General features: G+C 36.2%; 1 protein-coding gene across 1 annotated transcript in view; it reads right to left on the reverse strand.

Moving 5' to 3' along the window:
* Positions 1–32: 32 nt before the first annotated feature.
* Positions 33–13,823, reverse strand: part of LOC128648464 (phospholipid-transporting ATPase IC-like) — a 144,467-nt gene continuing 130,676 nt past the window's right edge. Inside the window, 7 exon segments of the mRNA XM_053701148.1 lie at positions 33–140; positions 6,500–6,614; positions 10,803–10,877; positions 11,006–11,121; positions 11,648–11,812; positions 12,747–12,764; positions 12,766–12,860. Of these exon segments, the coding sequence (XP_053557123.1) occupies positions 87–140; positions 6,500–6,614; positions 10,803–10,877; positions 11,006–11,121; positions 11,648–11,812; positions 12,747–12,764; positions 12,766–12,860 (638 nt within the window). The 3' untranslated portion in view covers positions 33–86.

Genomic DNA, 13,823 nt, shown 5'->3' on the forward strand with positions numbered 1-13,823 from the left:
TTCTTTTGCCTTCTGCTCTTTCAGGATGTCCGTTTTTCTTTTCTCTTGCAGGTTCAGTTGCTTCTCTTCTTGGGTCTTGGGAAAATTTAAGCTTTAATCGCTTCTTCTTTTCGTATCTTTTTTTCCAAGAGGATTTCATTCTGGAAATTAAATAATATTAAGGTAATTAAAGCAAATGCTATATGCGATAGGCATAGAAGATTGTGTTATCTAACTCTTTATGCAAATAACATAGTAAGATGCTTAAACTTTTGTCAATCCCAGAAAAATTAGAAATGAAAAAAAAAAGACTTTGGTAGTGTTCTTTATTTTGCCAGTCTTTACTAAAATGTAACTGAATAAATAAAACTGGCCCTGCAACACTGTACACAGAGATGCTTGAGCTCACCTATATCTGTTACTAACCGAACCATATATCCTTGAATGACAGAACAATATATTTTATTTTATATATATACACACACACACACATATATATATATATACACATATGCACACACACACAGAAAAGAGGTGATTCTATTCAGCGCTTAGAGATTCGTGTGGATCTATTTGTAGACACTTTATTTACCTATACATATATATATAAGTTGGACATATATATATATATATATATATATATATATATATATATCTCCACAATACATATATATATATATATATATATATATATATATATATATATATATATATGTATATATATATGTATATATGTATATATATATATATATATAGTAGGAAAATGATTCAAAGCACTCTCTGGACTTTTGATAATAAAGGCAAATTTAATTGTAATAGTGACGTTTCGGGACCAAACCTGTCCCTTCTTCTGACAGTCAAACAATGCAAAAACCAAACTTAAATAGGCCATTCAGACCCTCCCCTGTATTGCTACCAATCACAGGTAAGCGTGTGCAAAAGTGAAGACCACACCAAAATAAGGTGTGGAAGAGTGGTTGTGTACAATGTGTAATTATAAAGGTGTCAAAACTTATATAAAACTGAAATCTCATATTAGTGTGATAATCATATATGTTTCTAAGTGAGCTTTGATCAAAATAGTTAAGTTATAAGAGCAATTACTGCAATTTTTCAAAATACATATCAAGGATTCACCCCTCCTTTAGAGTGCACCAAATGGATGCTACCACTATTCAAAGGAACCACCCCTATTCATTGATAGGTTCTAGTCCATAGTCATAACATTACTACATAATATAACTATCCTGGTCATCTAGCCACTGAACACAGCTATTTTCTATTGTTATAACTTCACAGCACCCCATATATGTGGTATTATTGAACCACAACACAAAAACGATTATACACACCCTGCGATCAACTAACCATTAGATGCTATTGATATCGTCGCATTTGCTGACACACCCCTCCTGCTCTCATAGGTTACGCCTAAACAGCACCTCTCAATTTTCATATGTGTCAAAAATTAAAATAAAATAAGCGTTAGCAACCAGATCCTTATAAGATTAAATGTCAGAGACTTTGGGTACATATCTGTCTTAAGGTGTTTGCCACTCGGATGTTCAGATTATAACAGTATATATCGTGCGATCAGACCGCAACTGAGATCTGTTGTCATCTGTAAACACACCCCTCCTACTCTCATAGGTTAAGTCTAGACAACACCTCTAAAATTCCCTATGTATTGGAAAATAAAATTAGCGTTAACACCAGGATCCTGCTCTCATAGGTACAGTCTAACCATCACCTCTCGATTTCCATATATGTTAGAAAATAAGTTAACATAAGCAACAAGGTCCTTATTTGATTAATATAATTACAACAATGTAAGCCGTGCGATCTGATCGCAACTGTAATCAGCTGTCATCTGGAAACACACCCCCTCCTGCCCTAATAGGTCAGGAGTAAACCGTGCCTCTCCACTTTCATACCTACACAAAAAGCAACAACATGTATACATAGTTTAGTTGTTGACACCTTAATAGTGCCTCCCCCATAGGCTTATAGCAGAATAGGAAGTGTGATCAGATCACCGCTGAAGGTAACAGTCATCCTGAAATCTGTCCCTCATGTTGTTATTGATCACAAATAACAACCGCTTCTCGCCCCAAGCGTAATCTAGAAAGTAAATAGGCAAAAAACAAACCTATCTAAATCAACCCCTAGGGAATTACTAAAACCAAAATGCTACGTGTTAACAGTATATATGCTAAGATCCCACTGTCCAATCACAACCATACTGGAAGTCTCAGACGTGACGTCCTATATCGCTAATACCCTTCAGTATACATTTCATCAAAGCAGTCAAAACCTTGAAGGCACAGAGCCCTTGTTAGTAATCAGGTAGGTGATGCCTCAGCATCACAGTAATCACTATTTCAGTATAAGGTAATATCAAACACAATAAGCAACAATCAAAACAACACAAAAAGGCATAACACCTAAGAGCTAATATAATACAAAATGTGAACATACAAAAAGAAGTTACAACCCCTACGTCTGCTATATAGATCCCTTATCGAATGTACGTTCCCAGCATCGAAATAATTAAAAAGCAAATTAAATACCAAAACATATACATGAATAACAAAACCTCTATGAAGGCTATGAACAGGAGGGGTCAAAACGGTAAGATTTAGGTATATAGGGCCAAAAAGTTACCTAAAGACAAAAACTCCCAATTGGGCACTCAAGGGGTGTGAATCTTACCAATAGAGTTGATCAGGCTCTAATGAAAATAAGTGAACATATAACGGTGTATTACAAAACTCTATGTGATGCATAGTGAAATGTGCAAATAGTTAAAATCATATATTACACATACTAGACATAAAATTAAAATAAAAGCACTGGTATCTATTGTATGAAGACATAACTATAATGGGAAGAACCCATATGTACTGGGCCCCATAAATAATACTAAATAAATGGAAAAGGCTAGGAGTAAAATACTGTTACATAAGAGGCAAAAGCATGACTAGGCCATCATATTCTTTCCTTTATATATAATGAATCAGGACTCTCATTTGATCATAATGTCCTTGAGTTAACCCAAGAAGGCTTGCCATCCGGATTGTATGTTGAGACCTCTGGGCACCAATGTACCCAATTCATGGATCCAGCGAGCCTCCTTTTGGAGCAGGATCTTTGCTCTGTTGCCTCCCCGTCTTAATGGTGGCACGTGATCAATCAGGCGAAACCTGAGATCAGTGACTGAGTGGTTATTGTCTCGAATGGCTAACCACCGCTCAAGCATTAGAGCTGCACTAGATAGTGGAAAATCGGGACAGCCTGTTGCTCGACATTTTCTTGACAATAACCACTCAGTCACTGATCTCAGGTTTCGCCTGATTGATCACGTGCCACCATTAAGACGGGGAGGCAACAGAGCAAAGATCCTGCTCCAAAAGGAGGCTCGCTGGATCCATGAATTGGGTACATTGGTGCCCAGAGGTCTCAACATACAATCCGGATGGCAAGCCTTCTTGGGTTAACTCAAGGACATTATGATCAAATGAGAGTCCTGATTCATTATATATAAAGGAAAGAATATGATGGCCTAGTCATGCTTTTGCCTCTTATGTAACAGTATTTTACTCCTAGCCTTTTCCATTTATTTAGTATTATTTATGGGGCCCAGTACATATGGGTTCTTCCCATTATAGTTATGTCTTCATACAATAGATACCAGTGCTTTTATTTTAATTTTATGTCTAGTATGTGTAATATATGATTTTAACTATTTGCACATTTCACTATGCATCACATAGAGTTTTGTAATACACCGTTATATGTTCACTTATTTTCATTAGAGCCTGATCAACTCTATTGGTAAGATTCACACCCCTTGAGTGCCCAATTGGGAGTTTTTGTCTTTAGGTAACTTTTTGGCCCTATATACCTAAATCTTACCGTTTTGACCCCTCCTGTTCATAGCCTTCATAGAGGTTTTGTTATTCATGTATATGTTTTGGTATTTAATTTGCTTTTTAATTATTTCGATGCTGGGAACGTACATTCGATAAGGGATCTATATAGCAGACGTAGGGGTTGTAACTTCTTTTTGTATGTTCACATTTTGTATTATATTAGCTCTTAGGTGTTATGCCTTTTTGTGTTGTTTTGATTGTTGCTTATTGTGTTTGATATTACCTTATACTGAAATAGTGATTACTGTGATGCTGAGGCATCACCTACCTGATTACTAACAAGGGCTCTGTGCCTTCAAGGTTTTGACTGCTTTGATGAAATGTATACTGAAGGGTATTAGCGATATAGGACGTCACGTCTGAGACTTCCAGTATGGTTGTGATTGGACAGTGGGATCTTAGCATATATACTGTTAACACGTAGCATTTTGGTTTTAGTAATTCCCTAGGGGTTGATTTAGATAGGTTTGTTTTTTGCCTATTTACTTTCTAGATTACGCTTGGGGCGAGAAGCGGTTGTTATTTGTGATCAATAACAACATGAGGGACAGATTTCAGGATGACTGTTACCTTCAGCGGTGATCTGATCACACTTCCTATTCTGCTATAAGCCTATGGGGGAGGCACTATTAAGGTGTCAACAACTAAACTATGTATACATGTTGTTGCTTTTTGTGTAGGTATGAAAGTGGAGAGGCACGGTTTACTCCTGACCTATTAGGGCAGGAGGGGGTGTGTTTCCAGATGACAGCTGATTACAGTTGCGATCAGATCGCACGGCTTACATTGTTGTAATTATATTAATCAAATAAGGACCTTGTTGCTTATGTTAACTTATTTTCTAACATATATGGAAATCGAGAGGTGATGGTTAGACTGTACCTATGAGAGCAGGATCCTGGTGTTAACGCTAATTTTATTTTCCAATACATAGGGAATTTTAGAGGTGTTGTCTAGACTTAACCTATGAGAGTAGGAGGGGTGTGTTTACAGATGACAACAGATCTCAGTTGCGGTCTGATCGCACGATATATACTGTTATAATCTGAACATCCGAGTGGCAAACACCTTAAGACAGATATGTACCCAAAGTCTCTGACATTTAATCTTATAAGGATCTGGTTGCTAACGCTTATTTTATTTTAATTTTTGACACATATGAAAATTGAGAGGTGCTGTTTAGGCGTAACCTATGAGAGCAGGAGGGGTGTGTCAGCAAATGCGACGATATCAATAGCATCTAATGGTTAGTTGATCGCAGGGTGTGTATAATCGTTTTTGTGTTGTGGTTCAATAATACCACATATATGGGGTGCTGTGAAGTTATAACAATAGAAAATAGCTGTGTTCAGTGGCTAGATGACCAGGATAGTTATATTATGTAGTAATGTTATGACTATGGACTAGAACCTATCAATGAATAGGGGTGGTTCCTTTGAATAGTGGTAGCATCCATTTGGTGCACTCTAAAGGAGGGGTGAATCCTTGATATGTATTTTGAAAAATTGCAGTAATTGCTCTTATAACTTAACTATTTTGATCAAAGCTCACTTAGAAACATATATGATTATCACACTAATATGAGATTTCAGTTTTATATAAGTTTTGACACCTTTATAATTACACATTGTACACAACCACTCTTCCACACCTTATTTTGGTGTGGTCTTCACTTTTGCACACGCTTACCTGTGATTGGTAGCAATACAGGGGAGGGTCTGAATGGCCTATTTAAGTTTGGTTTTTGCATTGTTTGACTGTCAGAAGAAGGGACAGGTTTGGTCCCGAAACGTCACTATCACAATTAAATTTGCCTTTATTATCAAAAGTCCAGAGAGTGCTTTGAATCATTTTCCTACTATATACTCTTGAGAGCACCCTGGCGGTTGTGGAAAGTTGGTGAGAGTGCAGATACTGAACTTTTCTACATTATATATATATATATACACACACACACACACACACACACATATATATGAATTTAATGTGTAAATTGATACTGAAACAAATCTTTGTACATAATTCATACACAGACAGATTATTCACTAGCTGAGTAGGATAAAAAACATCAACTTAAAAAACAAAATACAATATGTAACTTAAAGAACTATTACATGCAGTACAGTTGCATAAACAACACATACATATTAAAAATACCACACAGATTTTTTTTTCTCACATTTAAAATTGACTTCAATATCCCGGCCCCCTGTATCATGTGACATCTATCAGCCAATAACACATACACTTGCACGTGCTCAGTAGTAACTGGTACCTCAGAAAGTGTACATATAAAGAGACACAAGAGTGCACAATCTGATAATAGACAAACTGGAAAAGTCTTTTAAAACTGCATGTGCTATCTGAATCATGAAAGTTCAATTTTGAATGTATTGTCCTTTGAAATGACCCTCTTTTTGAAGTAACATCCCTTCAAATAAATAACAATTGTGTATTCTATAAGTCCATTTAAATGCAATTTAGCTTGGAAAAAGACTTAAAATCTAGTACCACAAAACACGTTAACAGCAAAAAATATTGCATCTAAACCCAAATATAACCAACAATAATTGTGTGAATTTACATACCAGCCAGGAACCAGTTATAATGAGAGCACGTTTCTTGCCAGATTCATTGTGGAGCACTTCTGGAACCCTTCCTGGCTGATTTCTCTGATTTTCCATTCTTGTCTGTATTAGGGCACTAGAAAAGTAAATAGGATAAAAATTTAAATTTCTAAAGTTAATAAACTAAAATTGGTTCATTAAGGGAAAACAGAACAGGCATTGCTTTAAAATGATTTTTCCCTTTTAGTAAATATAATTATTATTACGAATATTGACAAAAAAAAAATACTGTGTTCCAGTTTATAGTACTCTAGCAACAGTAACAAAAATGTATTCTTACCTGATTTCTTTAATTATGGCGAGAGTCCACAAGTCATCACGTGTGGGGATTTCCCTCCTGACCACTAGGAGGAGGCAAAAGATATCCCAACACATGAAAGCTTTAAATCTCTCCCACTTTCCATGTATTCTCAGTTATATATATATATATATATATATATATATATATATATATATATATATATATATATATATATATATATATATATATATAGCGCAAGTATATAAAGGCAAAATGTAATGCAGGGCAAAAGATGGGCAAAACAAGTACTGCGGTCACCTGAAAGGGCGGTGCTCATAAACTTGCACAATCGCAAAATAAATTATTTTATCATCAGGTAAGCATAAATGTTGTTTTCTCTTCCTCTTCAGATGGTGAAAATCCATGAGTCTTCACCAGCGAGAATCTTGCACCCAAGCAAGCGAAGTCCACAGAGCTTTCCTGCCAAAGAAAAGCATACACATGAAAGTAATAATACTTTAAAAAGTGAGCATAGATTACCAAGTAGCTCTGCCTTGCAATTCTGATTAATAGAAGCCTCATTATGAAAGAGGCCCTAAGAAGTAGAATGAGCAGCAATGTGCTCAGAAAAAGTCTTCCCCACAACCATATATGCCTTACGAATTAAGGCTTTAAGCCAAGCAGATAAACAACCATAGCTTTCTTTTCCTTACAAGGCACCGAAAGTCTGAAATCTTTTGTAGCTTCCACATAATCTAATATTTAAAGCTCTCATAACATCAAGTCACTCCTAAGAGTTCTTATGAGCCAGACAAAAAGATTTCCTTATTAATAGTATCTGTAGATACCACCTTAAAAAAAGGAATATGTAATATAAAGTTCAAAGGACAGCCTTATCAAGATGAGAAATCGGAAAGCTGAAAGCTCAGAAACCCTTCTGGCAGAAGAAATAGCTAGAAGAAAAAAAACCTTCCAGGATAAAAGCTAAAGGTCTAAACCGTGCATAGGCTTAAAAGGAGGAACAACCCTCACAACCAGATTAAGTTTCAAAGGAGGAGAAACTGGACAAATAATAGTATATAAAAAGTTACGATCAGATTCTGAACAAAATCTGGAATTTTAGCAATTCTCTTGTGAAACAATACAGAAACAAAATCTGATCCTTCAGGGAGCTGGCTGACAAAGCATTATTCAAATCTTCCTGCAGAAACTCGAAAATTCTAGGAATTGTAAAATGATTCCAGCTGTATCCTTTGTAAACACACCAAGCAAAAATGGTTTTCCAGCCCTAATGATAAATATGCCTGGTAACCCCCCCCTAGACAGCCCTATGCTTTCAAATTCAGAGTTTTGAGTTCTTGATAAAAGAAAGGACATTGTGAAAGAAGATGCCTTCTTTGATGAAGCCTCCAAGTGGGCACATGGACATCTGGAATAGATCCTCAAACCATATCCTGCAGTGCCACACAGGAGAAATCATAACTGCTGAGTCTTGTTCTTTCTGGATTCTGGATAGCAACAGAAAAGGAGTAAAAGATGTAAATCAGATTGAACAACTAGGGTATCATTACTAGTGCATCTATCAAATTTGCCTGAAGGTCCCAAGACCAGGCACAATACTGGGGACATTTGTGATTCAAGCAGGCCAATGAGATCTATCTTTGCCAGACCCCAAAGACTCAATCTGGTCGCAACTTCCTGATTTAGCGACCACTCTCCTGGGTGAAGAGAATGGTGACTTATAAAGTCTGCCTCCCAATTGTTCACACCCGGAATGTGCATGGCAGAAATCTTGCAACATTCTACCCAACTGATAATGTGGGACACTTTCCTCATTGCTAAGGAACTGAGAGTTCCTCCCTGATGATTGATGTAATCCACTGCTGTGACAAGAAAAGATTCTTGTTTCAAGTCAGGCCAACTCTGGAGAGCCTTGAAGATTGTATTGAGTTCCAAAGTATCTATGGATAAACGCGCCTCCTGCATTAGTCAACGGCTGTCCGAGTTACCTTGCAACCACCGGCAAGTTACTAGTTTGTTTGGTTTATGGATCACAATTTTATTCTACATAAACTTGAGCCTCTGTTAGCTTCCTGACTAATTAAATGGCTCTTTGAGAGCTCACATTAGACAGGTTGTAAATAGTTTGTTCAAAAAGAATTTCCTCCGAAAAAGAATTCTCAGTCATTAACACCCCTATCATCAATGGAGAACTAATATATAAGGTGTATGATGTACTAATATATGTCCCCACACCATTGGCATGCACAGCACATTCCATTAGGTTGTGAACCCAGATTATATTTATTTTTTAAAAGGTAAACAAATATTGAATATGCAATAATAAAGGGCATTTGTTTATATCCATCAAGTAAACTAAATAAAACAAAGCATAACAAAATAATATTTTAAATGGAAAACACTGCTAATAAAAAATGTGCCACACAACAAAGAATGGATCTGTGCATTAGGGTGTGCCTGGACACACTTGGCACACCCTGTGCAGACGCCTATGTACCCACACTGTGTGAATCATGTGTACATATTCATACTGATAGCTGGTGGGCAAAGTACTTACCTAACAAGAACTTTCGTCCACTATGCTTTTCTCTCAGCTGCAGCAACTTGCTTCCACTAGACAAGCCCATCCTAGGCAGTGCAGAGTAGGATACAAAGGATTCATCATAAATAACAGGCATTGGTTGAAGGAGATCACATATCACCCTGTGGATCCCCCCCTAAGAGCAGCACACGGTAGAGTAGGGGATTGGTGGATGAATCCACATTTAATCTGGGACACCTGTGACATTCCCCCAATGAGAAAAGATCCTTCACGAGTGCTGGCTGTAAACTCCTTGTCTACTTGGCTGTTTGAAAGGGAACTCCAAGTAGGAAAATGTGCCTCGATTGGTTAGAGCAGCATTTAAAAAAAAAATTCCCCAAAGACCTAGTGGCATGATACCACTATCTTTTGCAAACCTATTTTTATGCTTTGTCTGATAATTTCCGATGTATATACAACAGGATAGCTTCAATTTCTGTAAATTTTTCAACTAAAATGTGTGCATACTTTATTCTTGATTGTAGTCAAACTTAAAAACTTGTTGTAAAAGGTAATAAAACTAACCACATTCATAGAACACCACACACAAACCACACACACACACACCACCCACACTCTCATACAACACAACACAACACAATCTGTTGCAACCCAATAAACATGGCTTTGTGACCCAGTAATGGGTTCCCGATCTATGGTTTTGAAGAACTCAAAAATGAGTAGATCAGAACTTCAAAACTTTCATATCACTCCATCAAGGAGGCAAAATAAAATGACTGAAAACTTATGAGAAGTGGGAGGGTAATTAAAAGTTCTGGTGTGTTGGGTATCATTTGCCTCCGCCTAGTGGTAGGGAGGGGAAACTCTCACCATCTGATGACTTGTGGACTCTCACCATCTGATGACAGATATTTTTGGTCTATAACACTTTTTTTTTTTTTTTTTTTTTTTAATTATGGTCATAGTTTTCATTGTACACTATACAGATAATACACAAGATTTTATAACAATGACTAAACACCAAATGTAAAGGGACAGTAAAACACATCATTATTAATTGTGTCCTCTTATGTAATTTTAGCACTGAGAATGAGCAGTTTCTAATTATCAGAACTTGAAATGCACCCTGCTGACTCCTAAAGGCCAACTTTGCTACATATATTCCCTTATTGGCTTTAACAGATAACAACTGTATTTGGCTCCCTCCAAATTATGCAAATTGTCGGAGTTGGGGCTATTGAAAAATGACCAGTATAAAATTTATTTTTAAAAGCTATAAGACTTGGCCGATATGTTACTATATAGCATCACAACAGGAACGTCTTGTACATTACAAGGTGTTTACTGTCCTTTTAATAGTTAACTGAATGATCACAATTTTAAAATGCTCACTTTCTACCATGAACAAAATAAATATTTCAAAATGCACAGTATTGCCATTTTGGCTAAAAGTAGCTTACTTTATATCTTCCCCATAGCAAATGTCCGTTTCTTCAGTTAATAGTTCACAAGCAAAGCCAATGTTTTCTGCCTGTCTCTACAGAGAAAAAAAAAAAAAAGTTATTTTTTATTTATTTTTTTTGGATCTTGTAAAATAGTTACCGTTCTGTAGTACAGAAATCCATTGGGAACAACAGACACGCACACATCATACAAAGTTTACAAACCTTTTTTATCACCAGTAAGGACCCAAATCTTGATATCTGCCTTAGCAAGTTTGGCAATTGTTTGGGGCACACCATCTTGTAACTTGTCTTCAATAGCTGTGGCTCCCAAAAGCTGTTAAAAAAATGATAGCATTGACATTGCTCTTTACATCATGAAACATTTTTTTTAAACACTCTTTAATGATGCAAGAAAATCTGTCACACAACTCAAAATTTAAACTTTAATTTATCAGATAGAGCATGCAACTTTAAATAACTTTCCAATTTACTTTTATTATCTAATTTTTTTGTTCTGTTGGTTGAAACTTATATACCGAGATAGGCTCAGGAGTAAGGCGGATGAACTGCAGGATATAAATGCTGATTGGTGGCTGCACATATATGCCTCATGTCATTGGCTCAGCTGATGTGATCAACTTACTCTCAGTAGTGCATTGCTACTCCTTCAACCAAAGGATGCAAAGGGAATTACACACATTTGATAACAGAAGTACATTGAAAAGTTGTTTAAAATTGAAAGCTCTATGTGAATCATGAAAAAACATTTGAGGTTTTGTGTCCCTTAAAATAAAAAATCCAATCTGTGCCAAGCCTATTGCGGTTCAGTTTTTGACACATATTTCAATCAAATCACCTACCATCAAGTCTTTTTCAATTTCTTCATATACTTTATCCAGAGCTTCATCTCGGTCGGTCATAGCAACACTTGCTGCATTATATTTCTTGGCCCATAAATAATACTCTTCCTGACTTATATCCTTGTAGCAAAGGCATAGCGTCCGTAGGGTTTCGTTGGCAAAAATCTGTAATATGATCATTGGAATATTACTATTTTTGTAGAGAGGAAATAGGTTAACCAAGCATCAACCAAAGTTTTTATAGTTATCCTAATGAAACAACTTATGAGAAATGTAGACGGCATACAAAATAGAATTAACATTTTTATGAAAAAGTGGGAGCCCTATTTAACTCACTCTAATAACGCACTTATAAATACAGATACTATATTCAGTTAGGGAGATTGGCACCCAGGGGAAACTGTACAATTGTAAAAGTTATAAAGAACTTTACTCAAACTCAAGTGGTTCTGATATTTTGCTTTACATTTGTTGATTACTATTTCTTTATAATATAAAGTTGTATAGGACCAAACTGATCAATATATCAAGATATTAGTTGTTAATCACAGAAAGTTGTCTCTTTACCCAGGATGTTGCAATGTTCTCACTAGAAAATCAAGTTAAAAACATGATTTCTATTAATGTCCCTGACGATATTCTCCGTTCATAATGTCACATTTTATAACTGTTTGTCCTACAATCACTATAAATAAATGAAAAAAAAAGAAAATAAAAAAACTCATGTAGATCTAAACACAGCAGTCAATAGAAAATAAACTATGACCAAAAAAGAGCCACAAGCACCTGTCTGATTTGTCATATAATCTACATTTTCATGGTGAGTAATTAACATGGATTTATTGCTTGAAAAGGAAAAAACAAAGACTGAATACGACACAGGTCCTACCGTAGCCTGTATAGTAAGCATATGGTGCTGGGAGTTTTAAAGAACCCACAACCTGGGGGAATCCTAGACATCTAAACCTTGCTTTGTTTGTAAACCCAACTTTGGTTGAATAATTTGACTCTTCCACCAGTTGGAGGGAAAAAAGCAGTTGAGTTCAACAGATTACAAGACTTCTGCAGCAGGATACATACAATAAAATTGCAAACTTACATCCAGTGCTTCCTGAGTGGTGTTCTTTGATTGGGTTATCTTGGTGCAAACGCTCATATATAACTGTATCAGCGCCTTAGCAGTAAAGTCGGAGGTTACCATCTGGCTCTCGCACTATAAATAAAAGATAAACATTTGGTATTCTTTATATTTTATGGTCATATATTGGCTTAAACCACTGTTTTTTTAAACCTTTTAAACCTCAGGTCTCTCTAACAGGCCAGATTTGTAGGATTACCTTGGGTGAGAGCAGATAAAATAACCATGGTTACTAATCCGCTGATTATTTCACAAGTGCTTTGGTTCATATATCCTCAAAATCTGACCCGTTAGGGAGGCCTGAGTACAGGTTTGAAACCCGGTGCTTTAAACAATTTAATCATCTTACATTTCATTTAAAAAACAGCTTTAAGAAATGACATTACATTGAAAGTGATGCTTATCAATAAAAAATATATTTTAAAAAATCCTTTATTTTGCAATATAAACCGATATTTCTAAGTACTGGTTGTTTAACTGTCCTCTAAATGGTATAAAGATGTAGGAAAGTTTTAAAGAACATTTGGGAAAAGGAGAAGCAAAATATCAAATATTAGTAAACATTTTAATTCATTTCTACAGAGAACTGTTTTTAGTAAAAATCAGACACTACAAAATCTCTAGAATACATCAATAAAAGCTTCTAGACAGGGCCGGCGTTTGTATAAAGGCGACTTAGGCAATCGCCTAAGGGCGCCCCAGCAGGAGGGCGCAATTTAGAGCAGCCTGATATATATATATATATATATATATATATATATATATATTTTTTTTTTTTTTACTTTAAGTTTCTGTTCGGTTCCTTATATTTAGCTCAGTCAGCCTCTAGAGTCTAATCTCTATTAGTCCATGCAGACGCAACGCAGCGCAGTGTAGCACATGGGCCAGGTACAACCCCCCCCCCCCCATGGTCCCAACCAACCAACACTGCCCCCTCTGCCTCTGGCACACCCACTCACTGCACGCAGGCCTCCATTAACAGTTGTCAGTACCGCACCAAGGTTTCAGGATTCAGGAGCCGGGCTGCACTGTTACACA

Source organism: Bombina bombina, chromosome 2 (assembly GCF_027579735.1).
Source record: "Bombina bombina isolate aBomBom1 chromosome 2, aBomBom1.pri, whole genome shotgun sequence".
In the NCBI taxonomy this organism is placed as follows: Eukaryota; Metazoa; Chordata; class Amphibia; order Anura; family Bombinatoridae; genus Bombina; species Bombina bombina.